General features: G+C 37.4%; 1 protein-coding gene across 6 annotated transcripts in view; it reads right to left on the bottom strand.

Moving 5' to 3' along the window:
• Positions 1-17,653, bottom strand: part of arhgef11 (Rho guanine nucleotide exchange factor (GEF) 11) — a 209,432-nt gene that overhangs the window by 151,938 nt on the left and 39,841 nt on the right. For 5 of the 6 annotated variants that reach the window (XM_039742341.1, XM_039742340.1, XM_039742338.1 and 2 more), the window contains 2 exons: positions 13,744-13,793; positions 4,645-4,702 (listed from right to left, as the gene is read on the bottom strand). In XM_039742341.1, the coding sequence (XP_039598275.1) occupies positions 4,645-4,702; positions 13,744-13,793 (108 nt within the window). The remainder of the gene's footprint in view (positions 1-4,644; positions 4,703-13,743; positions 13,794-17,653) is intronic. The other variant, XM_039742343.1, reaches the window with a different exon arrangement.

Here is a 17,653-nt window from a genome sequence, read left to right on the forward strand (position 1 = left end):
CATGTTTAGTTATCATGGCTAGCATGTACAATTCTTTAGATTTCGGGCATTAAATTCATCCAGGATTAATAAAAGTAATGGATGGCAAGTCTCTACACTTTCCTACATTCAGCAGAAACTTCCCACTTCATCTAACAGCCTCAATGCTCTATATAATGTATGTAATAGTTTATTTTAACTACTCCGTTTTGTGGGATTTTAACATTGCAGAGTAGCACTACAGATATTTTCATGAACTGAAAGTAGAAAAATACCCATAATTAAGGGACATTTGAACAATTTTGACAAGAATGGGACATTCAGCAAAACAGGTATATTTTATTCTGTAAGCTAAATGCAGGATGCTACAACACATTTAAAGACTAAAAAGTATTATTAAATCAGTGATGGATTATAAACTGCAATAAATAATCTAACTGCAGTTGCATCTGATTGGCTAGATCTATTTGTTCAGTCATTTACCTTATTATTTCTTGTAACCAGCTAGCAGCCAGAAACATAACCTAAATACCCTGCTGTAACTTCTCCAGCAGCTATCTCATATTAACAAAAATTCATTACCTTATCCCAGTGATTTTTGCACCTTCTTCCATTAGAATTTACCCCTTATATCTGCCTACTAGCAGAATACCCGCGCTTCGCAGCAGGGAAGTAGTGTGTTAAAGAAGTTATAAAAAAAAAAAGGACAACTTAAAAATAACAAAACATGATTGTTAATGTAATTGTTTTGCCATTGATATTAGTGTTGCTGTCATATCTATATATCTCTCTATATATATATCTATATATATATATCTATATCTATATATATCTATATCTCAAAATACCCAAGCTTGGCAGCGGAGAAGTAAAAGAAAAGGAAACATTTTCATAATAACGTAACATGATTGACAATGTAATTGTTTTGTCATTGTCATGAGTGTTGCTGGCATATATATATATATATATATATATATATACACATATATATATACACACACACACACACACACATATATATATATACACACACACATACATACATATACATACATATACATACACATATATATATATATATATATATATATATATATATACATATATATATATATACACACACACACATACATGTGTACATACATACACACACACATATACTATGGGGTGTCAAACAGGCAAATACATTAATTTTGTGAATATATAAAGTCAGCGTCAGAATATATAAAGTCAAAACCTGAATATATAAAGTCAGCGTCGGAATTTATAAAGTCATTCCTGATTATATAAAGTCAACATCGGAGTATATAAACTCATTCCTGAATATATAAAGTCAAAGTCAACATCTATTGATTGAAACGACTCTGAACTGAACTAAGTTAACAAAAACGTATTCAGAAAAATAAATTAAAAAAACACTGTTCGGTTAATGTTTTGAAAATGATGCATGTGCCCTGCCCAGGATTGGTTCCTGCCTTGCGCCCATTGTTGGCTGGGATTGGCTCCAGCAGACCCCCGTGACCCTGTGGTCAGATTCAACGGGTTGGGAAATGGATGGATATTCCAGCGCTTACTTTATATATTGAAGTTTTGACTTTATATATTTGGGAATAACTTTATATATTCAAGATTTGACTTTATATATTCCAACGCTGACTTTATATATTTAAGTTTTGACTTTATTTATTCCGACAGTGACTTATAATCAAGTTTTTACTTTATATAGTTAAATGTAGTCATCATTGCATAACTTTTTCTTTACCATAGAAATTTAAAGACTAAATTCAACTTCCATTCCAAACAAAGATATTTCTGGCGACTAAATAGAACCTACTTATATCCAAATTCGAGCTATTGAGCAGTCGCCTGCCTGCCTGAATAAGCCACCCTCGCTTCGCTCTTACTTTTTTACCGTTCATTTAATCATGGCTAGTGGCAGAAAAATTATAAAATGGAAGAAGGATTACACTGAGTATGGCTTTACCAAAACAAGTATTGATGGCGAATCGATTATTCATAAAGCTTCAATTGGTGATCTGTTTTTCTGTGTTAACGTCATATATTTTCATACTTCTTCTCAAACCAAGGGGGTGCAAGGTTAAAATGAATCGGGAAGCACTGATCAATGTAATCGGTGTACCAGGAAATTATGCATTGACAGAAGTTCCCCTTTGCTTGGAATGGAAAGTGTGATTAAATGTGTGATTTTTTTAACGCGTTATGGAGCACATGCATCGAAGCTTCTCAGCTGTTCTTGTGCTAAGAAAAGGAAACATTTTAAAAATAATGTAACACGATTGTCAATGTAACCTTTTGTAAGTAGTGCCTGGAGGATTCAGTGTGGAGAAGCTCTAGAGACAGCGTGTGTATTAACTTGTGGATTTTTCTGTGAGTATTTGGTGGCAGCGTCACAAAGTCGCTTCTGTAACACTGCGTGCGTTAGCGTGAGGTGAGGTGAGGTGCGTGAGGTGAATGGGAGGGGAGATGATGACGTGACTCCCCCCCCGCCTTAACTGTCAATCCCCCACAAACACAGTCTCTCGGAATTTGCATAAGCACAGCCCTTCACCTGCAATTTTAACTGAGTTACAAAGTGATCAAAACTCTCGTTTATATCCTGCGTCCTCTCATTAAACTTGTATCCCGCATTACCCGTGGGCATGACAAACGCCAGCGGCAGCCTGTCTATGAACTTAATTTAAACTTTAGGTTTACACCTTGCTTTGTTTCCGAAGTAGTAGCACTCATGAATATGGTTGTATATGTCATTCGCTCGCTTCTTATTGTTTTTCTGCCTTCTCAATTGTATAATGCATGTTTTCTTCAGCGCTTTTTGGAGCTCTTCCTGGTTTTCTACGCACTGCGTTGACAGTCAGTTCACGTGATTACGTGGGAGGCGCGATAATGTCACACGAAACTCAGCCCCCCACGGCTTTCGAGCTCAACTCCATTACAGTAAATGGAGAAAAATAGCTTCCAGTTATGACCATTACGCGTAGAATTTCGAAATGAAACCTGCCCAACATTTGTAAGTAAGCTGTAAGGAATGAGTCTGCCAAATTTCAGCCTTCTACGTACACGGGAGAATTAGTGATGAGTGAGTGAGTGAGTGAGTGAGTGAGATTCATTAAGGTTTTTTGCTTCTTTTTGAGTAAAGGGTATGTAGTCTTACTACTTGACGTTATTTTGAGCTTACGTGGTTGTCACAACATAAAATGTTCCATATTAATGTATTACAGTTAATTAGGATTAGGTTTAATTAACTATTGACAGTAAAGACATACTAATACATATTCGCATGTCAGCAAAAAAGTAATCCTGCAGGGATTAAAAAAATAAAAAAATAAAACAAAAATATACATCTGGGGACAACTTATTAAGATGCTTGTGTGAATAGTGGTGAAATTCTCGACTGACGAGGGGGCTACTCCAACATGGTTTCTTCTTCCTAACAGCCCAACCCAATGTCTCCCATTTCATGCACTTTAAATGGCCGGGGTTGCAGTGTTCCATTTCTCCTGATGTATTAGAAAAATATGTAAAATAACTATGGATAAGCAGGGAGGGAGGGAGAAAAAGAAATTGAACAGAAGACTTGACACTGAATGAGCACAGAAACGAAAATTACAGTTATGAACTTCAACTACTTGGCTCCATGTGTTTCAGAAATGCATTTGTCTACAATATCTTACTAGCATATTGACTACTGCTTTCTTTACATTTATTTAGTGTTTGTCTCGCTACTCAGAGTGCTTCAGTAAGTAGGGAGCCACTTCAACCACTAATGTGTAACATCCACCTGGATGATGCGACAGCAGTCATTTTTGAGCTAGTACTCTCACCACACATTAGCTATTACGCAGTTAAGTGGTGAGAGAGATAGCCAATTAGGAACACGGAATGATTAGTGGGCCAGATTGACTACGCCATGGAGGGCACATAAGCCTGGACATCAGGATACACACTGCTCTTTATGACCACAGAGAGTCAGGACCTTGGTTTTACATCTCATCCGAAGGCCAGTGTCATTTTCAGCACATTGTCCCCATCACTGCACTGGGATCCACATTCAGACCACGGAGTAAGTGCCCCTGCTGGCCTCACCAACACCTATTCCAGCCGTAACCCAAGTTTTTCCCAGAGTGGAATTTAGGTATGCATTTTGGTCTAGGTACAGTATATACAGTACTATGTGTTAAAACACTTGCATAGCATATTTGCACTTCCTACTAGACAATAAAATGTTAATGTATTCGAATGCCAATGAATAATCAGCTTTTACAGATATGGATTTGCCTTGTAACAAGTACTGTTCATTTTTAACACATGCAGTTCTCTCCAGACACATAACACACATTTACAGGTTTAATAAGGATCTTTTCGGGAGACCTTTCAGCTATAGACAGTTGATTGTAATCAGCATGCTCTCTTGCTGGACCACACTAATGAGAGAAGCACTGGTCTTTGCAGTTCAAAATCACCGGCTCTTCTTTGAGTGTTGCTTTGATGAGGCATAGAATTGGTTTAGAAATGTGACACTCAGTGAGCAGTCTAATTTTTCTCATCCTACTTCAAGGAAAACTTACTCATTGTTTTCTCCAGACATGTATATCATATGTCTAGAACTGCAAGAGTAACAAAAAAGAAACATATCATGGATCGTACCTTTAATAACGCGTACCATCTCTTGATGAGTCATTGAAGATACCAGTAATCCATTAACCTGTAATGAAAATAAAAGCACTTCACAAACAGCATTAAATATTTGCAGAATATCCAATGTTTAAAAAAACGCAACCGCCACTGCTCATTACATTTCAGTAAAACTTGCCATAAAACAAGGGAGATTTGGAAGCAAAGATATAAACAGAACAATAAACAAACAAATAAGACACTCCCTTAATTTGGCCCCTTAATGGAAACATGTTTTCAGTGCAAAATAGAAGTGCAATGAAAAAACAATCTAGGAAGTTACTGAAGTCTTGCATTTTACATCAATGCTTCATCTAGTCATTGAATTCAAATATCCTCCCACAGGTATCGCATAAACCAGCAATGGATCCAGATGTAATTGTACATAGAATAGTTACAATTAAATTTCAACTTGGCCCATATGCACTAGGATCGAGGCTATATCTTCACATGCACACTGTTGCAAAATTAGTGAAATGCTCACTATTAATTATTAAGATGACAGAAGAATAGAGTACTTGTTGGTAAAGGTAACCGGACCCATCTTGGACTGGCCTACCAAAATATTATCCAGCTCATGTTTGATGTAATATCAGGTTTTAATACAGAAGATAGACTCAAGTAAACCCTAAAGACTTAAAACTGCAGTAATATAAAAGAGCAATCTTATAGCATATGGCTTCTTTACGAGCACTTGTAGATGTAATAGAGTGTACTATATACAGCCAGCACTTTTTCCTCAAGTGCCTCATTCAAACACCATGCAGTAGGGTTAACTACTCAGGTTTTGCACTTCTAGGAGTTCTCTTGTAAAAGGTATACATTGATGTCAAAAAAAAAAAAAACCCTCCACATATTTTCAGCTCCATGGTTTTACATATCAGGACATAGCCAGGTCAACTACTACTCATAAAGGCCTACAATTAGGAAAATCAAACTTCAGGTAACAAACTGCAAGCAGACTTTACTTTAGTCATATACATACACACTATTGTATATACATGTCTATTGTGGAATACCAGGGGCGTACAGCTCCTCAACCCGGACACAGACAAGTACAGAGGCACAAATCTAAAGCAACACATATTTATTTTTCAGGGGAGTGCTTTTCCTTTGCTTCCCATTTCAATACAGTATATGAAGTACAAAGCACACAATGCTTAGTCCTCTTCTTCCTTCTCTCTTTCTCTGCCGCCTCCACTCATCTTCCAGGCAAGCTTCATCTACCTCCTCCTGACTCTGGCTCCACAAATGGAGTGTGGTGGCTCCTTTTATTCAGCATCTTATGAGTGCTCCAGGTTGTTCATCAGGATTAGCTGGAATCACTCCCAGGTGTTGTAGAAATCCATTGAATGCCTCTGCAGCTCTCCCTGGCGGCCCCCATGGAACCCAACAGGGACGTATCAAACTCTAGGTCCCGGCATGCCCTGCAGGAATCTGTGGTGCCACAGCCGCCCAATAGGGCTGTCCTCTAGTGTTCCTGGAGAGGTAGTACCCCGCAGGTGCTCTCTCCCCTGGTCTTTCCATCCAGGTGTCGTCCTGGCTGGGTAATGGCCGAGGCCACCTGTCATAATATATTGTCAAGCTTGGGCCACAAAGTTGCACAGGAAAGTACAGAAGGTTTTCCAAACAGTAGAAACTTTGTTACTGTTCTACCAGATACAAACACGAGTCTCTTTCAGAGGCTATCCGGCCTCACAAGGAACAGCTGTCAAACTTGATACATCGGCCCAAACTCATTTCTCAACAGAACACAAAGAGTTCTTCATCAAGGGGATACAGCGGTTCAGAGGCAGAGGGAGTCTGGGGAAGAAAGACAGGAGAGAGAGATCTCAGGATGGCCGCGGATCAGTCTTTTATATGTTTGAAGGCCCATGCAAGGAGCACATCACACGGCAAGTCAGCAAGCCTGCAGCTGATCCCGTAAAGAGGAGCTGTAAAAGTGTGTTTTTATTCCCATTGAAAAATTGTTTAAAAGGGTGTTTCTGAAGGGCAGCCACAGCCCCCGCAACAGCAGTCACTATATATATATATAAATATATATATATATATATATATATATAAATAAATATATATATATATATATATATAAATAAATATATATATATATATATATATATATATATATATATATATATATATATACACACACACACACAGTGGTGTGAAAAACTATTTACCCCTTCCTGATTTCTTATTCTTTTGCATGTTTGTCACACAAAATGTTTCTGATCATCAAACACATTTAACCATTAGTCAAATATAACACAAGTAAACACAAAATGCAGTTTTTAAATGATGGTTTTATTATTTAGGGAGAAAAAATCCAAACCTACATGGCCCTGTGTGAAAAAGTAATTGCCCCTTGTTAAAAATAACCTAACTGTGGTGTATCACACCTGAGTTCAATTTCCGTAGCCACCCCCAGGCCTGATTACTACCACACTTGTTTCAATCAAGAAATCACTTAAATAGGAGCTGCCTGACACAGAGAAGTAGACCAAAAGCACCTCAAAAGCTAGACATCAAGATCATGCCAAGATCCAAAGAAATTCAGGAACAAATGAGAACAGAAGTAATTGAGATCCATCAGTCTGGTAAAGGTTATAAAGCCATTTCTAAAGCTTTGGGACTCCAGCGAACCACAGTGAGAGCCATTATCCACAAATGGCAAAAACATGGAACAGTGGTGAACCTTCCCAGGAGCGGCCGGCCGACCAAAATTACCCCAAGAGCGCAGAGACGACTCATCCGAGAGGTCACAAAGACCCTGGACAACGTCTAAAGAACTGCAGGCCTCACTTGCCTCAATTAAGGTCAGTGTTCTCGACTCCACCATAAGAAAGAGACTGGGCAAAAATGGCCTGCATGGCAGATTTCCAAGACGCAAACCACTGTTAAGCAAAAAGAACATTAGGGCTCGTCTCAATTTTGCTAAGAAACATCTCAATGATTGCCAAGACTTTTGGGAAAATACCTTGTGGACTGATGTGACAAAAGTTTAACTTTTTGGAAGGCAAATGTCCCGTTACATCTGGCGTAAAAGGAACACAGCATTTCAGAAAAAGAACATCATACCAACAGTAAAATATGGTGGTGGTAGTGTGATGGTCTGGGGTTGTTTTGCTGCTTCAGGACCTGGAAGGCTTTCTGTGATAGATGGAACCATGAATTCTACAGTCTACCAAAAAATCCTGAAGGAGAATGTCCGGCCATCTGTTCGACAACTCAAGCTGAAGCGATCTTGGGTGCTGCAACAGGACAATGACCCAAAACACACCAGCAAATCCACCTCTGAATGGCTGAAGAAAAACAAAATGAAGACTTTGGAGTGGTCTAGTCAAAGTCCTGACCTGAATCTAATTGAGATGCTATGGCATGACCTTAAAAAGGCGGTTCATGCTAGAAAACCCTCAAATAAAGCTGAATTACAACAATTCTGCAAAGATGAGTGGGCCAAAATTCCTCCAGAGCTGTAAAGACTCATTGCAAGTTATCGCAAACGCTTGATTGCAGTTATTGCTGCTAAGGGTGGCCCAACCAGTTATTAGGTTCAGGGGGCAATTACTTTTTCACACAGGGCCATGTAGGTTTGGATTTTTTTTCTCCCTAAATAATAAAAACCATCATTTAAAAACTGCATTTTGTGTTTACTTGTGTTATATTGGATTAATACACCCGGGGGAGTAAATGCGAACATTAATTTTATTTTAATTCTTTTCATTTTTATTACTATTTAATTTAATATTGTTTCTTTGTATCAGTATACTGCTGCTGGATTATGTGAATTTCCCCTTGGGATTAATAAAGTATCTATCTATCTATCTATCTATCTAATATCTCACAACCTGGGCCACTTTATAAAGCGCGTATTTACATATGATGACGATATCATTTTTAAAGTGAAATGCAGCAAAATATGTTTGTTAAATTATACACATAAAACTTTAACTTCATTTAAATAATCTATATTCTTCACTGGGAGTGTCGTGAAGGATATAATAATTAAACATGTACTACGAAGATATTTCAATGTTCTTTAAACGTTTTGAAGAATCGGCGCTAAGCTTACAGATGGCTTAACGTCTATTACAGAGCTGATTGTATGGCGATCGGTTACTTGGGAAAGAAAAGCAAGGACTCTTGGGCGCCACATATATATATTGAATATAATACAGAAAGAGAAAATAACAACACAGCTAAAAACGCAGCGACAAATTTCGACAAAAGATAAATGCTTGTCATGAGCACGAGGCTCATGAAACACATGTTTAATAATGTGCTTTAGCTCATATCATCATGAAAATGACATCACGTATACATCTCAGTATTTTAGTTATTCACAGAGCTGTACTATCACAAATGTAATGGACTCTGTGTCCAGTTGGAGGAAGAGAGCCAGTTTAAAAAGCAAGTAGTGATTCACACACATAGATCACATACGAGTAGAAGATCAAATACAAAACAAAGCATTTAACGTGCTACTTTAATTACGATGTGATTTGAGAAACTGGTTAAACGATTTTAAGATGAAGTTAATAATGTTCTACTTTAATAACAAAATAAACTACGTGATTAAAGTGGAAATGTCGAGATTGAAGTTGACATTTCGTGCTTTTTCCCCACCGTGTGCCTTTTTTCTCTGTACCCTAATAAACTTTCATGACACTCAGACAGTGGGCTTACAACTCTTCTTTTCACGGCAACTTTGATATGTGACTTCTTTTTTATTTCCGGCACTGTGCGATTTTGTGAATGTGAGCTTTCAAGTTTCTCCAACACGCTATGTCACTCGATCAACTTCATTTTGTTGATTATACCACGGTTTATTTAAACAAATAGTATGTTTTTCCTTTGCCTCCACTTGGTATTCGCTGAAATTCTTATATTTTCCCCGTGTTTTTCCCCATTGTCTTTTCACAGAAGGCTGCGCTTAAGGGCGATTTATATTGATTTGCATATTCAAAGAGGCGTAATTCTGGGAGGATTTGGGGCGTTACATAATGCGGCGTGCACGCGTTAGTTTTCACGCTGATCGGGATTTATGTAACGGAAGAACGTGGAAGTTGGAGTACGCACAGATTCCTGCATCTGGATTTTTCTGTGCGTAAAAACATTTCGGCTTTTGTGCTTACGCCATGTTATAGTGCGAGTTCTACGCACGGCATTATACAGGAGGCCCCAGGTCAGGTAATACATAGAAGAAGTATTTAATGTGTTATTTTAGTTACGATAGGATTTAAGAAACTCTAGTAAATTAAACATTGATTTTAAGACCAATTATATTATTATTATTTACATTTCTAAAGTGCTTTTCTCATTACTCACAGTGCTTCAGTGAATGGGGAGTCACTTCAACCACCATTGATGTGTAGTACCCACCTGAATGATGTGACGACAGCCATTTTTGAGCCAGTATGCTTAACACACATTAGCTATTACGTGGTTAAGAGGTGAGAGAGAGAAAGACAATTGGAAACGGGGCATGATTAGTGGGCCAGAATGACTAGGCCATGGTGGGCAAGTTAGCCTGGACATGAGGATACACTCTGCTCTTTACGAAGGATGACCAAGGATCTTTTATGACTACAGAGCATCAGGACCTTGGTTTTATAGTATTCCAAGAGTGGAAAAATAGCTGGCCACAGTTTTTCCAAAAAACAGGAATGTATTATTACCTTCAACATAGACCAATTACTAGGATATTCTTTCTACAACTGTGGTCCTCTAATTTAGTGAATCTGGAAGAAACTGCAGTTAGCAGGTGATCCACTGACTTTATTTTCATAGCTTTCAACTTTACACACGTTACCCCAAATCTTTGATATTTTATGTATTTCTTTACCTGTGAATTTCCCCTTGGGATAAATAAAGTATCTATCTACCTACCTCTCTTAGGTATGCCGATTCAAGAAGACCTCACAGCTCTTTATAGATTTTACATACAATAAGCAACTTGGCACAAAGCTTTTTCCACTGAGCTGGATGAATCTTCGGGAGATCTCCATCCAGTTGGCATGTAAGGTGAATTATTTCAAAAATTTTTTGCAGTTCTAGGAGAATTAAGGCTTAGGGAAGGGCAAGAGTACAACGGTAGGTACTCGTACATTTGATCATTGAGCAACAAGGATTATGTTATTGCCAAAATCGTGGCATATAACCTAAAATGATATTAGCATCCTTAACACTTTGAACGTGAGGTACGAGTTAAGTCATACAATATCTCATTTGAGTCTGTCAAAACTAGACATAATGAAAGAACTTGTATCTCAGTATACAGTATAGCCACTATTGATACAGCCAGCCATCTAGCGGACAGCCACAGACATTTTTTTCGGTGGCAACAGCTTAGGGGAAATAGTTATGTCGTCACAAAAAAAGTTAAAAAGCTGCTGATGTTTTGAAACAACTAGATTTATTGCAAGATGAATATTTTGATGGTAATGACAAAGATCAAGATAGTAACAATCATTTGAATATGGAACCTGTATGTTCTGGTACTGGTTAAGATAGCTGCCCTGAAGGTTTTTCTTTATCAAAAGGTGTCCAACTTGTCATAACTGTCAGGACAGAAATACATGGACACTCTGCCAAACACTGAGTGCAAAACATAACCAGCTATTAAATGTGTTATGTGCCACAACCATGGAGATTAAAAAGAACCCAAATGTTCTTTTCTTGTACCCTAACACTTGGTAGTGTTTTACCCTATTTTGCAAACAACTACAACTTTTATTCTAATTTCATCTTTAGCCTGTTGTGAGGGACCCTATCAAAACCTTTCTGAAAGCCAACATACAGTAAATGACAGAATATGCGCATCTGTTTCAATCGTTTTGTTGCTTCCTAGTAGAATTCCTGTATGTTACTGAAATGTAAACTCCCAACCTAAAATCACGCTGATTGGACACTGAAAGATCTATTTGCATGAATTGTTTGATATTTGTCTTTCACAACTAAAATTAATTTACCTGTAATATATGTTAAGCTTACTGACCTACAGTTACTTGGATTAACTCAATTATGATTTTTATATTACACACGCAAAATGTAAAACAAAAACCAGCCTGAAAACTGATTTTTAAAAGGTTTATTTGTGTATACTTTCATTAGCACTCCAAGAGAAGGGTTATTTGGCCCCTGAAATTTCTTTGACATGTGTATTTTTAATTGAAGCAGCACTTTCTTTTTCTCTCTAATTTCAAATCACTCAGTACCTCCTAATTAGACCATGTGGTTGCCCAGAGGTTAACAACCTCTACATGTGGGGGAACCAACACATAAATGTGTTTTATAGCATGAATTTCATTATTCATTTATTTCATTCTTGTCCATCTGAAGTCCTTCTCTTCTATAATACCAATGTTCTTCTGGTTCCTTTTAACTGGTGATAAAAGGCAATCTATTCAATCAATTTTAAGACACCTTTATTCCTAATAAAATGTAAACATAAGAACATTTTTATTAAAGGCTAGTTAAAATAAAAGAAGCCCCAACCATTTATAGGGTCTGTTAAACATTGTAGTTTGTCTCATCCTGTTTCATGTTTGCCTTTATTTCCTCATTTGGCAGGCCAACAAGCAAGTAAAATTAAAATGTTGAATTTTATCTTGAAAGTAACTGATCAGGTTTAATGATAAATATGAGTGCACATCTTTCAAAATATTGTATTGTCATGTTACCACAGACCTGGATGAATAAGCAGTCGTAAAAAAAGTCAGTAACTTCAGTCTCATCAGAAATCAGGCTAACAAAATAAATGGTTGGTTCACAAGCAGAGAACGGCAAAAGCAGCTACTTATTTCTTATTTATTTCTGTTTTAACCTTTTTTTTTAATCTGTTCTTATAATGTTCACCTAGCCAGAGTCCCAGCAACATGAGATGCAAAATAGGCATGACCAGTTTAAATGGATTCAGTTTGAAGCCAAGAACTTGAACAGCACTCTTGCTGTACACATACATGGACTTAGGCCTACAAGATGTAGTGCTGGGATGAATGCTTTGAAATTTTCTTTCACCAAGGATGTGGGAAGATAAGAGCTACAGCTTATTCTATGGGATATTGTCAAAAAAAAAAAAATTAAAAACTGAATGTTAATGATGTTCAAAAGAGAGCAGTAATAAGGCACAGTACTCTGTGGGGCCCATAAGAGTAACAAAGGAATAAGCCTGTTGATGCTGTTACTATTTTGGGGGATCTATAACCCACATAATATCAGCTCCCTGTCTCTGTTAATAAGTTGTCCTTGAGATAGTAAGAAAGCTTATTATCGGTGTAAATCAGACAGGAATTCCTACTCTCTACTTAAAAAATGGCTACTCTCCCACTTTTTCTAACAAATCAGAAACTATGAACAGAATAAATAAAAATAACTCCAAACTATTTTTCAAAGTTTAAATATTTAAAAAAATGTAAAGTTGTTAAAGCAGTAAAACTAAGCGCATTCACACTAAACGTGTTCATGTTTATGCTTGACTGTAAGATGTCTTCTCACAAAACACCTGAATTCTTCTTTAAAATGTATACTTTGATATATGTGACTGCAGTAAAAATATAGATTTGAACAAGATGGGCAAGTATAATCTGCATTCATGCAAAAATTGAAAGAATTCAAAAACTAAAATGGTTTTAATAGTCTTTGAAAATTCTAGAATGTCCTCCAAGCATTGCATTTGCATGTTCTCACAATCTCTGTGTGGGTGTCCACCAGGAGTTCCAGATTTCCTCTCTCAGTCCAAAGTCATGCAGTTTAGGTAGAGTAACAATGCTAAATTGGCCCTGGTGTGTGTGTGTGTGTGTGTGTGTGCACCTATGTTTGCTGGGATGAGTTTCAGCTTCCCTGTGACCCTGCTCAGAATAAAACAGGTTTGAAAAACTAATGGATGGATGAATAGAAATAAATTATGCAAATTCCTGATATGTATGAAAAACTCATTAAAAGGCCAATTCAAATTTAATATTACATACAAGAGTCTATTAAAAATGAAAAGACTGGAAAATTATTGAATGACTCTATAAATATTATAATTACAGTATCTTTCTCAAAGTAATAGATGCACAGAACAATTACCTTAATTATTCTGTCACCTTCATGGACACCAGCTTTCATTGCTGCTCCACCTGATAAAATATTAAACAAGTATAGACACACAAAAATACAATGTAAAATAGTGCAAAGCCAATAATACATGTCTAAAAATAATTAAAAAAAAAAACATATTTCTCAAACAAAATAAAAAAATGCTTAAAACTAAAAATTATTGTGTAAAAACATTTTATAAATAAACTTGGGGGCTTCGCCCCTTGCTCGCCAACCCCCGTGTTTGGTTTTCCAGATACACACTTTTAAGATTTTTTTTTTTCTTTGAACTGTTGCTATTTCATTAGTTTCACTTTTATTTCAGAAATTCTGTAAAAACAATACTTGGAATATTTCAAGTCCCAATGTGCTGAATCTTTTAAATGATGTCAGTGAGATGTGTTTAATGACCTTGTACCATAATTCAGGATAGCTTTCTCTGTTTGGAATTTCAGCACAGACAAAACGATCTACATCATCAGCAGTTATTTTTTTTGCAAAGTAACCAATAAATGCATGTGAGGTAAACTCCATGTATTAAATTCTCTTGACTTAAACTTCATACAATATTTACATACTTCTGACATATCACCTATGTCCATATATTCGATCTCTATTCGCCTTTGTTATTTCTCCAAGTAATAATTTCTCTTTTTTTGCGCTAATGCGATGTTTACTTTCTTTTTTTGACACTATTGTTGTGTGCTGCTTTCATATTCTGTATCTTGCTCTGCATGTGTTTCACGCCTACGTTTTGTTTGAATCTTATGAATTCCAGTTTTAATTATCTCTAACCTGCTCTACATGTTTAGCCCCCTTGATTTTTAATCTCTTTATGACGTTTTACTTTGTTTTCTACTCTGTCTTATTTCTGACCACACTTTATCCTGCTTTTGTTTCAAGGACACCTGGTCCGTGGGGACTATTTTCCCTTTTTTGAGTAATAATTTTCGTTTGTTTGCACTACCGCGATCTTTACTTTCTTTTTTTATACTTTCTAATTTTCCTACTTTCATATTCTTTAACTTTCTACACATGTGTACCGTGCCAACGTTTGTTCTTTCAGCCTTTCAAATTCCACTGCTTTCATAATCTCTAACCTGTTCTGCATGTGTATAGCACCAACGTCCGGATTGGACATGCTTTTTTTTTTTACCCCAATTCCACTTGTTCCGGACTGATACTTACTTTCTTTATTTTCTGAATTTGCACCTAGATTATTCTTTTTCTTTTTTGTCTCTCCAACGTTTTTGAGTCTTTTTTCTCTGCACTGCTTCCCTCTTTGCTTAGTCGTCTACGTTTCATTTATAACGTATTGTCCTTATACACTTTATATGCGCTGAGAACCCTCGATCGGTGTGTGCTCAAAGCAAAAACATGACTGAGCTATTTTGCTGTCCTTGCTCTTATTTGGTTGTAAGTAGGGTCTTGCAAGAATCTCATGCAGAGGTGTGACTAGAACATCATGTGTGGGTGGGCATTTGGCTTGTCTGGGGGGGCAAAAAATATCCATCCATCCATCCCCATTTTTGTAGGGGGGTCAAATAATAATAACAACAACAACATAGTTTTATATAACATATAAAAGCAAAATGTGTGGCATAAATCATAACCTATTGTTCAATAAAATTAACAGAGACAATAGAACTTGTATTATTTTTTGTGAACAAATATAGAACTACATCTACAAGGTAAATATCAATAAAGTCAAATGTATACAAAATACAGTCCTGATCAAAAGTTTAAGACCACTTGAAAAATAGCAAAAAATCATATTTTGCATGGTTGGATCTTAACAAGGTTCCAAGTAGAGCTTCAACATGCAACAAGAAGAAATGGGAGTGAGACAAAACATTTTTTGAGCATTCAATTAATTGAAAATAACGATTAAATTGAAACAGGCTGTTTTACAGCTGATCAAGATTTTAGGACCACATGCCTTTAAAAGGCCAAATCTGTGCAAAGATGTGGATTCATTGTCATTTTCTGTCAGGTAGTCACACGTTCTGATGGCAAAGGCAAAAAAACTCTCCCTTTTTGAACGTGGTCGGGTTGTTAAACTGCATAAGCAGGGTCTCTCACAGCGCGCCATTGCTGCTGAGGTGGGACGCAGTAAGACAGTCATTTGGAATTTCTTAAATGATCCGGAGGGTTATGGAACAAAAAAGTCAAGTGGAAGAGCCAAAAAAAATTCACCAGCACTGAGCCGGAGGATCCAATTGGCTGTCCGTCAAGACACTGGACGATCCTCGACCCAAATTAAGGCCGTTACTGGTGCGGACTGCAGCCCCATAACCATCAGACGGCATCCGAGACTGAAGGGCTTCAAAAACAAAAAAAGTCTTCAAAGACCTCGTCTCCTTGAACGCCACAGAACTGCTCGTTTGGACTTTGCAACAGAGCACCAAACATGGGACATTCAAAGGTTGAAGAAAGATTTATTCTCTGATGAGAAAAAATTTAACCTTGATGGTCCTGATGGTTTCCAACGTTACTGGCATGACTAGCAGATCCCACCTGAGATGTTTTCTACGTGCCACAGAGGAGGGGGCGTCATAATGGTCTGGGGTGCTTTTTCCTTCAGTGGAACAATGGAGCTTCAGGAAGTGCAGGGGCGTCAAACGGCTGCTGGCTATGTCCAGATGTTGCAGAGAGCATTCCTCATGACTGAGGGCCCTCGTCTGTGTGGTAATGACTGGGTTTTTCAACAGGACAATGCTACAGTACACAATGCCCGCAGGACAAGGGACTTCTTCCAGGAGAATAACATCACTCTTTTGGCCCATCCTGCTTGTTCCCCTGATCTAAATCCAATTGAGAACCTTTGGGGATGGATGGCAAGGGAAGTTTACAAAAATGGACAACAATTCCAGACAGTAGATGCCCTTCGTGCGGCCGTCTTCACCACTTGGAGAAATGTTCCCACTCACCTCATGGAAACGCTTGCATCTAGCATGCTACAATAAATTTTTGAAGTGATCAACAATAACAGTGGAGCTACTCAGTACTGAGTTCATGTTCGGAAGTTTGATTTCTGTTTTGGGGGGGTTTACAGGTTTTTTTGGAGGTGTGGTCCTACACTTTTGATCAGCTGTAAAACAGCCTGTTTCAGTTTAATTCGTTGTTTTCATTAAATTGCATGCTCAAAAAATGTTTTGTCGTACTCCCATTTCTTCTTGTTGCATGTTGAAGCTCTACTTGGAACCTTTTTAAGATCCAACCATGCAAAATATGATTTTTTGCCATTTTTCAAGTGGTCTTAAACTTTTGATCAGGACTGTATGAGAGCAAGAACAGAAACATGGCTCATTGTAGTCATTAGGAAGGCTATAGGATATCAGTTTCTAGTGTTTAACCTGGATATTATCTACAGGACCAGTCTGCGGTTACTCTTGGCTAATTCTGAAATAAATTTATTCATGTCTAGATGTTCTGTGATGTTTCTCTCATGTGCCAGAATGACTAAATTTCTCTTCCTTGAATGCAGCATTGTTCGGTGGAGTGGAGTGAGAATGCGGTTCAAAGTAGAGAAAGAACTTTCGCAGGCAGCTGAAGACACACCAATGATGAGTGCTGTGACATATAGCGAATGCAACATAGGGAAGGCCTCTTTGTACTGCTGAATGCATTTGCATGCTTCAGAGAGATTAGCATCAGCTGGCAGTTTATTGATCAACATTGCTTTTGCCACAGCCATTTCATTTTGCTAGCTCATGCGGTTTTGCTCTGTGCCTGCAAGTGCTGGAAGAGGTTTCAGGAGAGAATGATCAAGAAATAATTCTGATTTTGGCAGGAGAAGCGATGTGGCCCTCGATAATTCAACATTTCTCTGAGAGAATCTTGTCTCCATTTCCACAATAGCTCTATCAAGAATTCTGATCATAGCCCTTTTAAAAGTCTG

The sequence above is a fragment of the Polypterus senegalus genome, chromosome 18 (assembly GCF_016835505.1).
Source record: "Polypterus senegalus isolate Bchr_013 chromosome 18, ASM1683550v1, whole genome shotgun sequence".
In the NCBI taxonomy this organism is placed as follows: domain Eukaryota; kingdom Metazoa; phylum Chordata; class Cladistia; order Polypteriformes; family Polypteridae; genus Polypterus; species Polypterus senegalus.